Source organism: Sitophilus oryzae, unplaced genomic scaffold, assembly GCF_002938485.1.
Source record: "Sitophilus oryzae breed Bouriz unplaced genomic scaffold, Soryzae_2.0 scaffold_1499_pilon_pilon, whole genome shotgun sequence".
Lineage (NCBI taxonomy): Eukaryota > Metazoa > Arthropoda > Insecta > Coleoptera > Curculionidae > Sitophilus > Sitophilus oryzae.
In genome coordinates, this window is record NW_022146168.1 from 4,604,283 (window position 1) to 4,623,687 (window position 19,405).

At 31.4% G+C, this 19,405-nt stretch overlaps 1 protein-coding gene across 3 annotated transcripts in view; it reads left to right on the forward strand.

Annotated features, from left to right (window-relative positions):
• LOC115877868 overlaps positions 1-19,279 on the forward strand; it is a 26,722-nt gene extending 7,443 nt beyond the window's left edge. For 2 of the 3 annotated variants that reach the window (XM_030894213.1, XM_030894211.1), the window contains exons 2-6: positions 5,626-5,848; positions 7,172-7,336; positions 12,808-13,015; positions 15,375-15,570; positions 18,759-19,279. In XM_030894213.1, coding sequence (XP_030750073.1) covers positions 5,663-5,848; positions 7,172-7,336; positions 12,808-13,015; positions 15,375-15,570; positions 18,759-18,960 — 957 coding nt within the window. In that variant the 5' untranslated portion in view covers positions 5,626-5,662 and the 3' untranslated portion in view covers positions 18,961-19,279. Of the gene's footprint in view, positions 1-5,609; positions 5,849-7,171; positions 7,337-12,807; positions 13,016-15,374; positions 15,571-18,758 lie in introns of all 3 variants that reach the window. The other variant, XM_030894214.1, reaches the window with a different exon arrangement.
• The last annotated feature ends 126 nt before the right edge of the window (positions 19,280-19,405 follow it).

The following is a 19,405-nucleotide window of genomic DNA, read 5'->3' on the forward strand; positions in this document are numbered from 1 at the left end:
CAAAAGTCACTAACTAACATTTTTCCGAACAACCAAATTCAATCACTATATGTTTTGAAGCGGAGAATCGATTGCAAAAGTCATTAACTACGATTTCTGGCTATTTATGTTTTATTTTAATACCAAATAGTTACTAACTATAACATCTTTATGCAATGCAATTCATCTTTAGACGCATTTTTCTCGGAAGTAGTAAAAAGTAAGTTAGTGACTTTTGGCAGCAATGGGACGATATATCAGTAAGCAGTAAGGATCTATTTTAATAAGCAATTCAATTCAACGAAATCAGTTCAACGTAAATAAATATAATAATATTTAGAGAAATTCAGACGTAAACAAAGTAATTTTCAATTTCATGAGTAAAAATTTATCGAAAACTACTTAGGTAATATTCCCTTATAAGAATTAATTTATCAGAAAATATCCTAAATCAACAAATATGATAAGAAAACTAGAAATATATGTTGCTCATTTATTTCTAGGATAAAACTTTTAAAATAAGTACTACAAATTATTATTAAAATAAGTACCTACTACAAAATCGATTAAATTTTATAAAAAAACAACATATTTTTGTAGCTGTTCTGAAAATTAACCGTTTTATTTTATGTGATTTGAGTCTCATCTGTACCTACAATAAAATTAGTACAAGAAAATTAATATTAACATTTAAAAAAGTACTTAAATTGAATTCTGGTTGTCTTGACTTCAGGGTAATTATATTGATTTAAGTAATTTTACTGACTTAACTTGCAGATCATCATGATTTAAGTCGAAAATATAGACCATATATAGACTTAAGTCAATAGCAAAAGCGGTTCCACCGTTTCCACGGAAATTTCAAATAAAATAGTTCCAGCCTCAGGCGCTAGGTGGTAGTGCAATTAATTTTTAGGTTAAGAAGTTGCTACTAGTTATTGCCAGATGGCGTCAGAATTTTTTTGTAGTTTCCATAGTTTCCAAAGGCCATTGTCATACTATTGTCAAATTCTCAAAAAATATTGTCGTTGTCATAGCGCCAATCATAATATTATCAAAACGTTTTTCAAACTATAATTTGTTATAGGTATGTGTTTTAATTAGACAATTCCTTTTGTTTGTGGCCCTAAAAATATAATGTAAGTCTTTTATTTTTGCCATCATTTAAGTACCTATTTATATTTACTCAATTTACAAAACTTTGGGCGTATTACGTTGGTCTTGTTTTATTATAATAAACGATGTTTAAATATTTGACTTATAAATAAAAACTTTAAATAATAAATAATGTTTACACATGTTTGGCTTTATTTTTATTTAATTGTATAAATTATACTGTTAAATCTTATTTTTTCACATCACAACGATACTTGTTATTAGTATTGTTGAATTTGTGTAAAAAATAAGATTTAATAATCAAATTTAATTATTTTAGAGTAAAATTCAATAAATACGCTCATTTAAAAATCCGGCGCTTCGATCCATTTAAAACAAGCCCTACTCAATAGATGGCGCCACTTCCGTGGGACCATTTTTCAGTATGGCAGAGTCCATTCTTTTTCTAGCTAGGTATATTCTTTGACTTAAGTCATAAAAACGACTTAAATAACATTATATTGATTAATCTACGACAATGTCATTATGACACATTTAACACTGTCATTTGGATGTCATTATGGCCATAGATAAATGAAACAAGTTTAGATTGGAAAGTGCCCATAAGGACAATGTAAACACTATTTGGCGCTATTCTCGCAACGGTCGCGACCCAAAACTTTTGAAAATTTCGGAGCGGTTCGGCTTTTTCCGGAATTATATCGCCAAATATTGTTTATTCAAATTTATTATTATTTTTGTTTAATTTTATAAATAAAATACAGTGTGTTGCATACAAGAAACTTTATTTTATATAAGGACGCATCTATGAAATACCTATGAAACATTGGAAGCCGACGTTATGCCACGATCCACGATGGTTTTTGCAGTTCACAGTTCACAGCACAGCTTTTTAAGTTTTAAATCAATTCACTTTTTCACAATTATCACCGGTTGGAGTAAATAAAACTTGAATTAAACTCACTCGATAGCAATAATTACTTTGAAAATGGACGCTATAAACACTTTTCTGAATTTCTTAAATGAGAGCGGTTTAGATTTTGAAAGATTATTATGATTTTTGAAGATTCTGACTTTGACAAGAGAAAATTATTTCTGTTCATCTGTTTTTGTTTGCCGTTGTTCTTAGCGACCGCTATAGCAGCGCCAGATCGCGTATAACGGTCGCGACCCAAAATAATTTTGCGACCTAAATTTTTTACGGGCTTTCCAATCGTAAAACATTTGCTGCATTTGTATAGGTATATATATTGTATTTATTAACTGTATATTATGTATATTTCATGTAAACTATATCATTTTTAAAATACAAACCAAAAATACGAGGAATAATTATGTTTTCCATGTATTCTACAACATATTTATTAATCCGTAGTATCTAACTAGCGTGGCGTCATAAATCTCGCTCCGAGGCTGTTCTATTAGAGACGGCATTGGTCTGATATTTAGAAATGTCAAAAGCTGATGTCATTTTACTTTTGACAATTATGTCATTTCGTGTTGATTTTTGCAAGAAGAGGAGGAACTGTCACTTGATTTATTATTTTCCTTTTCTATTTCACGAAAGTAAAAAGAGTTACCTATCTGATTCGTTCAGGCACTCAATTTAAAGAATATCAGTAACTTTTTTCACAGAGGGATTTTATATTTGCCATGTTGGTAAAAAATAACGGTCAAAATTCAAAGTTATTCATTTTATAGACTATAAAAAAAGTTTCATAATGATGTTCGTATCGAACTTGTATCATTAATAACTATTAAGTCTTTACAAAAATGACTTGACTGTAAACAATATATATTATTTTGTCGGATGCCGGTAGATGTGGATTGTATGGAAAATAGTACACTACTCAAAACAATTATCGCATATTTGAATAAAAGTAATCATTACATATTTCTAAATGAAACATGCATTTTTCTGCCTTTCTCTTGTGAGTTTTTTAGGATAATTAGGGTACGCACTGACATGTTATTTTTAGTCGGCCGTTTATTTAGTCTATTTAGTTGCAAATGTGAAAACAATGCATTCTTATGGAGTCAATCGGATCAATATTTGATTACATTGCGTAGCCTTAGGCTAAGCTCTGACAGGCAATTTTTAATCGACCGACTATTTAGTTGCATATTTATGACCAATATATTTATTCTTATAGAGCCGCGTGCTTAAATAGTCGGCCAATCGACTTCATAAGTATGTTGTATTTACACTTTTGCAACTATGTCAGGCTTATTGTCTCGAATCTCCCTTAACTGTATCCATACCTACTATTTAAAATTGTAAGTCAGGGATTTCAAAGTGTCTTGTTTTTCAAATTAATATTTTTTTTAGAAAGTATGCGATAATTGTGTTGGGTAGTTTATTAATTCTTTTAACATTGGATGTAGGTAGGTATCACAAAAAATCTTGTTACTAAATTTTACCTTGCTTCTTTTATATCCAGTGCAACTGTACACGTTTTTTAAGAGAAAATGATAAAAAATGTCATTTTACTCAGGATGCAGCCACACTATCCTAAAAACGGCGTATCGGCGTAACGGCGTAATGACCTTGAATAGATTTCCAGTAATTCTATTGGCTGAAACATTCATCTGTCAAAAATTTTATCTGTCAAATTCATCTGTCAAAAATTTCAGCCAATAGAATTACTGGAAATCGATTCAAGGTCGTTACGCCGATACGCCGTTTTTAGGATAGTGTGGCTGCACCCTCAAGCAAACTGAAATGCTTCATGTACCTATGAATATGTAAATAAACAGTCCACTATAACGGAAACGCTACGTGCCGTTAACTATACGTGTATGATAATTTGCGCAGACCTTTATATCTAATAATTTGTTTATATTGGATGATTACTTCTATCAGATAAAGTGTTAAATCTTTAAGAAATTAGGCTTCCCAAATACTGTTATCTGTTATCTCAAGATCACTATTGTTAGATCACCATATAACAGACTGTCAAATATATATGCATAACCAAATAATAATAAGATTGTTAAGTATTGCAGACATTTTTTGTAACAATATAAAACTCATATTATCTAATCTTTATATGTTTACAATAGTTTACATAATACATTTTTTGTTAGTTTTAATGTTATGTGTTGACATAAATAACATGTAAGTAATATTTTAAGAACCAAATATTTAATAATAGAAAATTTGTATTTGCTGTAGTTGTCTACAGACATCCTGAAAAGCTACCTTTACCGTTTAAATTAAGTCTTAAATCTCTTGTTTTTTTTTAATTTGAAGATTATTAAAGCTATTTTAATAAATTTATATAATATACTATTATAATACAAGAACATTAAAATTTAGTATTTTCTTATAAAGCCTCGCATAATTTCTCGAAAATCATCAAAATATATTCACTCTTATCTTAGTATTCTGTATTCTGTAAAGTGATCTGAAAGGAAGCCAAAAATGCAATAATATACAGGGTGTTCCATTAAAAAAAACATCCCGATCCACTCACACTTTATTGAACCATCCTATAGAAGTTAAAATTATATTCCTGAGATATATCTTAGTATTATCTCGTAGTCTGAGCTCAATTTTTATCAAAAACATGATAGTGAAAACCGCACATCTGTTAAAAAAGGAGCCGTCGCGAAATAAAACTAATTTGTTGGATTCTGAATACAGACTAACTTTATTTTCAAAAACATCTTACAACTAAAAGACCATAAAAGAAACAATAAAAAACATATGGTCCAACTTTCCCTTAGAAGACAAGGGTTGAGGGTCACCCATAAATTCCATGCAACACAGTGGCGTGTACAATATTTTGGGCTACATTTCAACAACATCGATATCTGTTACCGTTTCGGAGTTAATTAAAAATATACAGGGTGTCCCAAATAAAAAATCAATTTTGCTGTTGATAATTCTTAAATTATTAATTTAAAACAAATACACTTAAACCATTATATTCTACGTAAAAAGGTGCTTTGGAAATATTTTCATAAAAATACAAAATTTTCTATAGCAAAAAATTTACAGCGATTGGTTAAAAATGCACATTTCTGTGAAAAACACCCCGTAACTCCGAAACGGTAACAGATATTGATGTGCGGTTTTCACCAACATGTTTTTGATAAAAATTGAGATCTAGACACCAATATTAGTTTTCGTCTATCTCCTATAGATAGAAAAGGGTGTTTCCCTGAAAAAGCGTCGAATTTGACCCATTGCACCCTGTACATTAATGGAAAACAGTCTCGCCACTGAAATAGAAATCTAAAGAACAAAAAGTTATTTTGTGTAAACTGACACTGCGTACTAACGTAGTGGCAATTTACAAACCAAACCAGCTTTTTGATTTAATAGGCAAAACTATTAAAAAGCCACTGATTTCCCATTGCCAAAGTTGGTTTCCCATTGGATTCGAATGCAGTGGCTTTACGTAAAATAATTTGTTCATCTTTTAGATTTACCGTTCCTGTGGCGCAATACCCACACTAAACAGAATTTCTAAGAATCTAATAATTTAACTACAATAACCCACCCACAGTTTATGTTTGTTACAGAATACCAAGACCAAGTTAGTGACAAATAAGTATAACAATGGCTGTGGATATACTGGACAAAGACCATTTCGCCATCAGCGCGATAGTGATCGTCACTATGCAAGTGATCTTCTTCCTGATAGCGGCCATTTTTCAAATGGACAAAGTATCCGACTTTGCGGGAGGAATTAATTTTGTGATTTTGGCCTCGTTGACGTTCTTTCTTGGACAGGAAAGCAACAAGGTAATAACTAAGCAATATAACTAACTAAGTTTTTAAGCAATATGTAGCTAAATTATTTGACGTTTCGACCTCTTTTTAAATTAAAAATTAAAGGCCTCATCTGTCGATTATATGAAGTTAAACAAAACATTGCTATACAGGGTGTCTCAAAAAAATGTACCATCTCTCGTGGGGAGATTTCTCACGTAAAAATAAGATTTATTTTTCATATAACATAGGTCCGATTCTGCTTTGTTTCGTAACTAGACTGTTAAAGTCTTAATAATCTTTCGATTTATTATAATTTTCTTCCAGGTACTTCTAGTGATTCAAATGAAATTTTTGAAGGTAAAAGTTACTATAAGTGCTACATAATTTAATGCTAAAAGAGTGTCAATAAATTCATCAGGGTTGCATATGGGTTATCACTGAAATATTTTTCAAAAAAAAAACATGTGTGTCACTGACTTTTTTCTTTTGATATCAAAAGTTATTTACAATATACAATTAAAGGAACGATTTAAGGAACTCGGCCTCCTTGATGAGATAAACGCAATTTTATTAATCACAATTATTAAAATTAAAATAAAAATAAAATTAATTAAGCATATATTTTACCTAATTTATTATTAAATATTATTACTATTAGTTATTATTACTATTAGTCCAACCTACAATAATTTCAAATAAAAAAAAATAATGGTATTTAAGGTAATTTAAAAAAATTTTAACATCCTGTAACTCTAAAACTATGCATTTACATACCCATGTTTATAGGAACTTTTTTTCATATTTTTGATGTGGAATCAATGAGTACTTATTTAAAATTTTCGCAAGTTAATGATATTACATTTTTTTAAAGGTTGCTATTAGACTTGGAACAAGGCAAATTAGTAAAACTGCGTTTATCTCATCAAGGGAGGCCGAAATCGACAAAATATCAAGAGACAACTTTTAATCGGCATTAAACTGCTTGCTCTATTTTGCAAACAAGAGAAAAAAGTCAGTGGCGTACATGCTTTTTTATAAAAATATTTGTGATAACCCATATGCACGTCCCTGGTGGATATGTCGCATTTACAGTAACTTTTACCTTCAAAATTTTATTCGAAACGCTAAAAGTACTTGGAAGAAAATTATAATAAATCGAAAAATTATTAAGATTTTAACACCTTGTAGCTACGAAACAAAGCAGAATCGGACCTATGTTGATATGAAAAATAAGCCTTATTTTTACGTGAGGAATCTCCCCTCGGGAGATGGCACATGGTTTTTTGAACCACCCTGTATATACACACCTGTATATTTCTTTAGATTATTTTATTATTCAATATTATTATTCAGAAAAACTACGACAGCAGACAATTAATGGTGACAGTATTTGTATGTTTATGGGGAGTGCGCTTATCTGGATACCTTCTCTACAGAATCATCAAAATAGGAAGGGATAAACAGTTTGAAGATAAAAAAAGCAACACCATACGGTTTGCCATATTCTGGACCTTCCAGGTATTAAATTATTACAAAATCATTTAATAAGTTTTATATCTTACTGAATTAATATAAGCTTATATCGTCTTGGTCACGCTAACCATAAATACAGTCATAACTCCATTGGGACATTATTAACGGGAATTAAGATGCCATAATTCCCTGTACATTTTATAGGTAACAACCATAAAATACAATAGAGAGAGAGAGAGATTTTGAGTAATAATATAAAATGAAAATGGACACTTATCTAATTACTCTAATAATTTATTTACTTTATTTATTTCACATACAGGGTGGTCCGACCTGTATTCCGGAAACTTTGCCAGCATATTCCGCAGATAAAATTAGTAGTGGGAACTATCGAATGAATACTATCGAAACATTCGATAGTTGCAACTCATTCGAATAATTCGATAGCTAGTAAGAAAACATTCGTCGAAAACTATTCGAATAAAAATTATCGAATAGATGCGTCATCTGCCTTGAAATATTGTATTCTAGTAATTCGGCAGCAAAAACCATTCATTTATAAAATTCATTCATTTATAAAATTCATTCATTTATAAAATTCATTCATTTATAAAATTCATTCATTTATAAAATTCATTCATTTATCAAATTCATTTATTCGTCAGGGTCGATTTTAATAAAATATAAACTGGATTTTAGATGTCGTCCGGCGACGTAGGTTTCTTTCCTAGAAACCCGACAGCAGTCGGTGGCAATGCTAAGGAAAGAAGCCGGCAACTTTGATTTTTGCGGAGTCAAATAAAGATAAAGGACACATTATTTTTTTATTGAGGTGCTAGTATTTACACAAAATATATTATGAAGGGCGCTGTTGCCATATATTCGTATTAGTTGGTATTAGCAAAGAATATTATTCTTTAGCATTAGTTAGTTAGGGATAGTATGTCTATATGTTTTGCATTTTTTATTAATATTCTGTTGTTATACTGCAATAATACTTTTTATTTTTTGGATGTAGGAAAATGATTTTTAATGTTTTTAAGCAAAGACTGGTTTCTAATAAATAATAATAACAGTAATAATTTTGTTATACCTATTAACAAACAAAATTTACAATCATTTAATAATATAAACATTTGTTTTAAGTAGTAGCAAAATATAAACAACAAATAGAAGTCAAAAGTATTTATATTAGATCCTATTTAAAAAATAATATAGTCTCTAAATGGCAACGTTGGTTTATTGAATAATAATAATTACAGAACTAATTTGTTATATTAACAACAAATTTTAAAAACTCATGAAATATAAACATTTATTAATTTTCTAAGCATGCAGTGAATGGAAGGAAATTATAAATAAAAATTAGAAATCAAAAATTATTTATATTACTTTTATTACTTTATATTATTATTTAAAATAATATTTACTTTGCTGGCATTTACTTTAAAACATAAATGAAATATTTCTTCGCAAAAAACTATATGTAAGAGAGAATTAGCATAAACAAATGCACAAACATTGTTAACTTTTTTTTCTTAAATTGGCACGTGTAAACTTTCAATTTAATTTTCTCTCACCCCAAAATTTGAGTTCGACAACAATTTACTTAACCACATTACTTAAATATGATTATTAAGTTCAACTAATTCATATTATTAAAACATCTAAAATACAAATATGTATTTTTAAAATTAATTGTAAGTTCATCTCATCTCTGTTAAAAATTGCTGCTTCCTCAAAATTTCCCTTTAAAAAAATGCAATCTAACCTAACCATAATATACCATATAAAAATTAAATAATTGAAAGATCAGGGCTACGGAAAATCATCACACAAATTTTGGAAAAATTTTGACCACTTACTTCGCACACAATCGTCAATTAAAAAAAAACTACTATTTTTAGTACTTTAAATATTTTAATAAACGCAAAAATAGGATAGTATTTACAAGGCGAAGTTATAAAAATTTGGAAGAACTAATAATGCACTGACGCACACAAACATCAAACGAATACTTCAAATTTCATTTATCAAAAGCATTCGATAGTCGTTGCGCAACGATAACCATTTAGTCGCATCGGCGAGGTTGTCACATATGCTTTAGTATACAAATGAATGAATGATTTTATTCGAATAAAACCATTCGATAGTTGAAATCATTCATTCAGTAACCATTCGATAGTCTAATTCATTCGATAGTTCCCATCGCTAGATAAAATAATTAAAAAAGTTCGTATAAACATATGTCCTAAAATGCTTAGTTTCGGAGATACGGGGTGTAGAAGTTTCATTTTTATTTCGATTTTTTCCAAATAATTTCTGAAATAACGTCAATATTTGGATGAAAATTGGCATCTGGGAGTTTTTGACATGAGAAATGTGATTTTGATGTCAATATGACTCTTACTTGTAGAGGGCGCCACCTACATATTTTTCAACTGGATTGAAGAGTAATAACTTTTCGTCCGTACCTGTATAAAACTACCGAGTAAAAAATATAAAATTTACCATGTTTCTTACGTAATAAAAGTCTCTTGGTAAAAAATCGCCACGAGTAATGGTTCTCGAGATATTTAGTAGCGAAATTATCAATACTTGTCATCACTAACATGAATTAAACATGTTGACTAAATACAGTACGTCTGTCCGTTCTGTAGCTACGGGGTATCTGTGAGAGGGGAAACGATATTCTCTCCATGTTTTCGTAAAAAATTAGACAACACGTCCCATCAATAAAAATTCGACAAATTTGCAAGTAGCCAATAAAATGAGTGGGCGGAGCGATTTGCGGTGACGTACTCGTCAAGTCGACGTATAAAATATATTGCTGTTTATTTAAATGTTTTTTGTCCGCATTCCTTTCATAGACACAGATCCAGCAGACGTACTGTAGTTATTGGACTAAAATCATAAATTTGAAATATTTTTGTGCCGAAAGTTCAACAGAAACTGTTTTATCATCATTCTTTCGAAGAAACATTTATGATTAATTTAAAACAATAAAAAGTTTCCAAATTTATTATTTCAGTCAAATTACAATCCAACTCAACATACCGAGTGCGTCTCAAAAGTGGCTCACCCCTATAACTTTTTTATTTTTTCAAATAAAAAAACGAGATTTTGTATGTTAGTATATGACATAAATTAGGATTAATTGACATATTCAATTGTTTTTGGTCACTTCCTGTTTCACCGGAAATGACTACAACTTTTGATTTTTAAATGGCACCCTCGGTATTTTTTTACGCATTCTGTATAAAATTACATATCATATGTCAACTTTTGACATTTTCACTTAATAAAAAATCGTATTTTAAGATTCAATCTAGAGTGCCATGGCTATGTTAAAAACACTAATTCTTAATCAAGGAGCCTTGGAAAAATAGATTTGACCGTCTAATGTTTTTAGTGTCTTGTCCTGGCCAGTTAGAAAATGCTCAAATCGTATTTTTAATCATATCTCATTTTTTTTTCAAATGGAACGAGGGTGGTTCATTAGCATATTTGGAAAAGGCATTTTTTTACGAATAATGTGATACCATACACTTAGTATTTCGAGTCAAATTTTCGTTACGAACCGCAAATTATCATTTCAAAAAAACCATATCCGAAAATATCAAAAGTTGACATATGATATGTCATTCTATTCAGAGTGTTATTTTCTATCGAATAAAGTAACAAGATACCGAGGGTGCCATTTAAATATCAAAAGTTGTAGTCATTTCCGGTGAAACAGGAAGTGTACCAAAAACAATTGAACACGTCACTCAATCCTAATTTATCTCATATACTAACATACCAAATCTCATTTTTTTATTTAAAAAAGTAAAAAAGTTATAGGGGTGAGCCACTTTTGAGACGCACCCGGTATATTTTGACTATTTCCATTCTAAATATCTTGAGAACGGTTGCTCGTAGCGATTTTTACCAAGAGACATTTTTTATCTAAATAATCATGGAAATGTATATTTTTTCACTCAGTAGTTTTATACTGGTACGGTCGAAAAGTTATTACACTTCAAAACAGTTAAAACACATATAAGTGGCGCCCTCTACAAATAGGAGTCATATATTGACATCAAAATAAAATTTCTCATGTCAAAAAACTTCCATACACCAATTTTCATCCAAATATTGACGTTAGTTCAGAAATTATTTGGAAAAAATCGAAATAAAAATGAAACTTCTACACCCTGTATCTCCGAAACTAAGCATTTTAGGACATACATTTATACGGACTTTTTTTTATTTATTTTTATCTGCAGAATATGCTGCCGAAGTTTCCGGAATGCAGTACTTTCTACGTATAATAAATTTACAAGAGTACACTTTCGTCGACATTCCCTCCTACAATATTTTTCTGTCCCAACCACTGAAGGTATTTTTTATATTCCTTTTGTAAATGGATTCACTTTTAGGTGGAAGTAACGCTTGTCGTGTTTCTTCAGCTTTTTTTAATATTCCCTCCATATTAATAAAATCGTACTCGAACGTATGCCGAATTCTTGCGAAAGGCTTTTTTTTGACAAAAACTTAACTCGATTAATAACAACCGTCAATTTATAAACAGGTCTTTTAATACAATAGTAACCTGGCAACAAACAAAGTTCCTCCTATAGCGTTAATACAAATATACCGGAAGATGAATAAATGCAACAATTGTGTCGTTTTAAAATGAGACAAAATATACTTTTTTCCATAGCAACTGTTAAAATTGCCTTATATCTATCAAAAATAGTAGATAAAATAGTCCTTTAACCGCAAGGGTAGATTAAATGATAGGTTAAAAACTTTATTTTTTCTCGCACGTTTTTAATTGCTTCCATTTTTGAAAATTTTTGTATTTTGAAAATTTTTGTAATTAAGTTATTGGGGATTTAAATGGAAGTAGTTTAGATATGGCGCTTGTCGCCTCAGCCTGAATATCTGTTGGTAATTTACTTATTTCGTTTTGAGCCATTTCTAGCTCCAATTCAATCAGCAATCGACACGAAAAAGATTAAAAAAATATCAGAAAATATTGACTCGAAACTGACAACTTGACAAACTTTGACAAAGAGACAGCTTTATTTATTTATCAAATTACATAGAAACCAACGCCAACCCAGCACAATATTTTTTCTACTCGTAATAAATTCATTGGAATAATAATTTATGAATATTTTTTTAAAACGTAACTCGCTATGGAAAAAAATATTGTTTTATACACGATAAAATTGCATTATCGACTCCCGAAATTAATTCACTCGCGATTTCATCGCTTGTGAATTAATCTTTTCGGTCGACGATAAAATACCATTTTATACCGGATACGAATAAATACCATTTTATCGTCTTGTATAAAAAATAACTAGAATTCAGTAAGAAATACAATTATCTACCACGGGAATTATAAAATGATAATAACCTCGGGCAATTATTAGACAGAGACTTTTTCCTTGGTAATTAAAACCCTTATAATTCCCTTAATACATAAATAACTATTAATTATTACACAACTTTGATTTGTTTAGGCTGTGTGGGTGTACGTAGTAAGTCTTCCAGTAATCATTATCAATTCTCCACGCCATTCCATACCTCTGGCACCCAAAACGATGACAACTCTGGACTCTGCGGGAGCAGGATTGTTCATTTTGGGATTTCTGGCTGAAACTTATGCCGATTTACAAAAGTTTTCGTTCCGGCAAGACCCTGTCAATCAAGGAAAATGGTGCAACGATGGTAAACATATTAATATTACTAATATAACATTGATTTTGAACTTCCACTGCCTTTATTGGGATGACAATTTCAGTAATATATTCAATTGTTGACTGTGAACATACCTAAGGGAAATACATATGGTAATCGCAAAACATTTTCCGATGCACGTGAATGACAAGCGATGGACAGCGATGTGTCAAAAGTGACAAATAATATATTTATTATATCATTTTTAGATTTCATACAAGATTTTTAAGTTTTATTTTTAATCTAATAACTAATATTTTAGTAATTAATTGATTTATTTGTTTTATAGCTTATTTTACTTATTACATATTGGCAAAAACTAGTCCATTATGAAGATTATTCTACGCGTTATTATGGGTTATTTATTTATTTATTGATGTACACATAACAACACCATAAGTAGTAATAACAAGTAAGAGGGTGCTATTATATAATGCAGTATATTATAATGCACAAACTAATAATCACAGAACTTAATATAAACTAACGTAGAAATAACTTTGAAAGTGGTGTAATGTGCTTATCAATCAAACTTACTTCTCTGACTGCAGTCAAGGATCTTTATTGTCACGTTCTCGTTCAAAATAGTAGAAGTGTCTAGCCCTAGCAGTCATCTTTTAAGCTTGACCAATCAGGTTGGTTAGTGTGTTAATTAATTTGTGTTATTTAATTTGTGTTTGTCAAAAACTCTAACGTGATTGGTCGGGCCTAATAGTTGCCTGCTAGGGCTAGACACAAGTAAAATAGTTTATCAGGGAAGCTACAAGGCTCTTTACTCTCGACTGTTTAAATGCTTCGGCATATTCAACACACAATTTCAAGAAATGCAATACAAAAACTCGAAAATTTAGTTCTTAAAAGAACTGTTTGTGCTTTTAAAGTACAATTTTTAAAAAAAGACTATGAAAATATGCAAAAAACGAGAATTACCCACAAAGATTCAACAACAACACGATATTATACAAAATAATGACTGACATTAGGATAATTGTCAAATAATAAACGACAACCTTGCTGAAAATGGCGCAATGTGACTAACATAGCGATAATAAAATTCGGTTTAAACTAATTTTTGCAGCTTTAATCTAAATAAATTATCTGTTACAATCATTTACTCTATAAAGTCAAATGAAGAGCTGCTTGGTATCTTAAATTATACAACAAATTTAAACATTTTTGCCAACATTTCATTTAGTCAGGTTTATCAATATCGATATTATTGATGACGTGCATCGGAAAATGTTTTGCGATTACAATACATATACTGTTTAATGGTTTTACATATTTTTATTTATACAGATACACAACACAATAATTATTTACCTTTATACAAAAATATTTCTTTTGTCCGTTAGACGGCCATCAGAATTTAAAAATCTGAACACATTTTTTATTATGTTTTAAGAACCTATGTTTGAATGAGATTTAGAATTATATTCAAGTCTAAGGCGCCAATACGTCTAGGGCTTGACCTCGACAAAATTATCATCGGTTTTCATTCCCTAGCCGTCTTTGACGCCGTTTTTTTTTCGATATACGATGTGATATATAATATATATATATATATATATATATATATATATATATATATATATATATATATATATATATATATATATATATAACAAAGGAAGTTATCGTGGAAACTACAAAAAAACGAAGAAAGAATTTAGAATTTATTGGGCAAGTCCACAGAAAGACCAGTCATGATACATGACTAAAACATGACTACCCGTAGACACTCAGTGTTTCTGCCTTCCGGCTTCATCAATACGGGAGGAATCAGCAACGATGAACTAGCGATCCTGAAAAAAGAGAAAGAAAAGGAGAAGCAAACGAGGCACAAAGGCGCCATTTGCAGCTGGTCCGGCAGTAGCTTACAATTTGAAGCGTTACTACCGAAACCGCCGCGGAGGCGTTCCAACACACCTCGCCGCTATCACCCTGGCCCAGAGAAACGCTTCAAATTGTAAGCTACTGCCGGACCAGCTGCAAATGGCGCCTTTGTGCCTCGTTTGCTTCTCCTTTTCTTTCTCTTTTTTCAGGATCGCTAGTTCATCGTTGCTGATTCCTCCCGTATTGATGAAGCCGGAAGGCAGAAACACTGAGTGTCTACGGGTAGTCATGTTTTATTTTATAGCTTTTTTGCCCTGAATATTTTGTCGAACCATTTTTGCGCTGATTAATATTCGATTCACTTTTGCCCAAAGTTGTGATGTATATGCTATTTTTGATCTTAGAGAAAATTTAAACCCACTTTTGCTTTGAACAAAATTTTATCCCACTCTTACTTTCGACCTCTCATATATATAATATATATCACTTGATAGAAAACTATCTATCTTTTTAGGTCTTTGGAGATTATCCAGGCATCCAAATTACTTTGGCGAAGTTGTGCTATGGTGGGGCATATTTGTAATTTCGTTGAACGTACTAGAGGGTGTAGAATGGGTAGCCATCATGTCCCCACTGTTCACTACGTTGATAATTTTATTCTTATCTGGAATTCCTCTTTTAGAAAAGTCCTCCGATGAGAAGTATAGAGAGTAAGTACAAAAACAATTAAAGTAAATATACACACAACCAAAGTTATATGGGATCACTCTTTATTTCTGACTAATCTTTTTTCAAGGAAAACAATTGTTATACAGCTTTAAGATAAGGCCTTTTGTTGTAATAAAACATGATACTTAATAAAGAATAAACGACTGCTGCGAGTTATTTTCTTGGGAATTTTGTGTTCGGTAGTAAAATCACGATTGTCCGGTTATGTTCAATCGATCCAAAAAAAATATAAAAAATGCCCATGTTGGTTGAACAGATGTATAGAGAGGAAGAATCATTGCTCTCAGGAATGCCCCAAAGAGACGTAGCAAAGTTAGTTTGGTTTGGTTGAAGACATATGCAATGTACTTGGAACTAGGAACTCTCAAGAAGAAGCCTAGACAAAGTCGTCAAAGAGTCACAACTGAAAAACAAGACCGCTTTGTGTGCCAATTTGCTAGAAAAAATCCCAATGTTTCTCAACCAGAGCTACAAAGACAACTTAGGACAACTACAGGTGTGAACGTTTCGGTTGAAACCATAAGAAAAAGGTTTCATGCTCAAGGGTTGTACCGGGTGTCTCACTAAGAATAGCTCTCGGATGTATCTCGTAAAGTGTTAGCCGTAGGGTTTACGGAAAAAAATATTTACAACTAAAGAGGCTATGAGAAATTGCTGGAAACTGTTTTCAAGTTTGTAGAACAACCGCTAGGGGGCGCAACTGCAACAAAAAATATGGTAAAATGGAGTTTTTACACAATTTTGCCTAGAAAAGGTGTACTATAAGTAACAGCTTCATAATCTTCAGTAAATTTTGAATATTTTTTGTTAGAGCCATTTTCCCCTATCTACCAAAATAAAGTGGTGGAGGAAGGTTAGATCTATTTTTATTTAAATATTAATAACTCTGGGCTGGACGATCGAAATCCAACAAGCGAGGGCTCGTTTAAAAGAGCGATTCTTACTCTATATTGTACCATATAAACAATAATAATAAGCTTTTGAACGTAGACGCTAGGGGGCGTTGTCTTACAATTTAACAAACATTGCGCGTTTTTTCAAAAAAATTAAATGCAATAGCATATGTAACTTTAGCTGATAGTAAAGAGTAGTAAAAGCTTAAAAAGTCAGTGAAAACCGCATCTTGATATCTTCTTTCAAACCGAAGATATTAGCAAAATTATAATAAATACCAAAATATAAGCCCTTAGTTACCTTATTTTTACTACTGCCTTTATTATTCGAAATAGTTGAAGTTGTTGGCATTTTGAAAAATTAATCAAAAGATAAAAAACGCTGATAAGACTATCAAAATGTTGATCTAATAACAATTTGACGTTTATACTATTACGTCAAAAGCAACTTTTTTCCAAAGCCTACCATGACTTCACTGAATCATCGTTTCTTGTTCACTGTTATTAATATCTTAATTATTAGATATTAATACCTCTGGTATTATGGTATTCTGGTATTTCGTCGATTTTAAAATAAACTAACTATTTCCATCTTATTTTTTTGTTAGAATGGGCATAATTAAGAGGGCTACTGATACCGTATTGTAAAAATAAGGTAATTAAGGGCTTATATTTTGGTATTTATTATAATTTTGCTAATATCTTCGGTTGAAAGAAGATGTCAAGATGATGTTTTCGCTGACTTTTTAAGCTTTAACTACTCTTTACTATCAGGTAAAATAACATATACTATTGCATTTAATTTTTTTGAAAAAACGCGCAATGTTTGTTAAATTGTAAGACAACGCCCCCTAGAGTCTACGTTCAAAAGCTTATTATTATTGTTTATATGGTACAATATAGAGTAAGAAACGCTCTTTTAAACGAGCCCTCGCTTGTTGAATTCCGATCATTTAGTCCAGAATTATTAATATTTAAATTAAAACAGATCTAACCTTTTCCCACCACTTTATTTTGGTAGATAGGGGAAAATGGCTTTAACAAAAAATATTCAAAATTTACTGAAGATTATGAAGCTATTGCTTATAGTACACCTTATCTAGGCATAATTGTGTAAAAACTCCATTTTCATATTTTTTGTTGCAGTTGCGCCCCCTAGCGGTCGTTCTACAAACATGAAAATAATTTCCAGCAATTTCCCATAGCCTCCTTAGTTTTAAATATTTTTTTCCGCAGCCCCTACGGCTAATACAGCCGAGAGCTATTCTTAGTGGGACACCCTCTACAGTAGGAGAGATTTACAGGTCCCACAGTTATCTCGACAAAATAAAATTGACCGGCTAAATTGGTGCCTTCAACATCAAAACTAGACAATTGAGAATTGGCAAAATGTTCCGGATGAGACCAGAATTGGCCTAAGATCAGATTACCATCGAATTCGTGTTCTCAGAGCTCAAGGAAGACGAGCGAGATTCCAAGCTGCCAAATCTGTACCAAGACATAAAGGACATGTAATGTTCTGGGGAGGTATTATTTAACTTCATGCACAACCTCCCCATACCGGCCGAGTGGCCTAAGAACGTCTTGAAACCGAAGGTGTCATAGTTTTGGACTGACCTGCATGTTCACCAGATCTAAACCCTATCGAACATTTGAGATACCATCTCAAAAGAACGCTTAAAGATCACCGATATAACCCAGGAAATCTCTTACAGCTTATTGATGCAACATTAGCAGAATTGGAAAACATGCCCCAAGACAACGTTGATCATTTAATAAGAACCACATTAGTGCGGATAGAAGCTTGCATGAGGGCTAGAGGTGGCAACACGGACTGTTAAAATTATCAATTTTCTATTTGTTTTTGCTTTTTGATCGTTAAAAATGTTAATCTCATTTCAGAATCGAAAACATACCATTGTGTTTTTTTGGTAACTAATTATTTTTTTATTGCTATATGAATTATTTTTCATTAAAAGTCTTCGGTAAGGCCTGAGTTTTGTTCATAAACACAAAATGTTCATACGTCTCAAAAATTATGAAAAATAATAGATGATTACCATATAAGTTTGGTTGTGTATATTTCAATTGTTTTTTCTAAATAGGTAATAATACCATATGATCGAATAAAAACGGCGTCAACGATGGCTATGAAATGAAGATCGCTGTCACTTTATATGTAAAATTATATGGGAAATGTCATCGATCGTCATTTCCAAGCCAACTGGACGCCGTTTTTTTTTCGATCATACGGTATTTATTATTTTATTTTACAGCATTTCCGACTACAGATACTATAAAGCCTCCACATCACCGCTAATCCCCATCCCACCCGCGATCTACGTCGAAGTACCCCAATTCCTCAAATTCATCATCTGCTGCGAGTACCCGCTGTATGACTCGCTCGACGAGAAGATCAAAACGACGCACATCATCAAGGAGTCGACCAGCGCCAGCCTGGCCCTGTCCCAGACATAACTATAGCTTCCGGCTGGACCGGAAGTACCACAGATCAGCATCAGCGGGCCGAGGTCCGGCGGTAGTCAGTACCTGGGCAATTTGTATCAGTTCAAAAACCAAGTGATCCTCGATATGGACGAGGATGAATGTTGCGGGTTCGGTGAGGGTGGGAGTGGTTCAGATAAGAATGATAAAAAAATAACAAATTTGTAAATAGTTTATGATACAGGGTGGTTTTTAAATACAAAATATACTTTTTTCCATTGCAACTGTTAAAATTGCCTTATATCTATCAAAAATAGTAGATAAAATAGTACTTTAACCGCAAGGGTAGATTAAATGATACTTTAATAGCGAGGATAGGTTAAAAACTTCATTTCTGCTCGCTCGTTTTTTAATTGCTTCCATTTTTGAAAATTTTTGTATTCCTTTTCATAAGTTATTCGGGATTTAAATGGAAGTA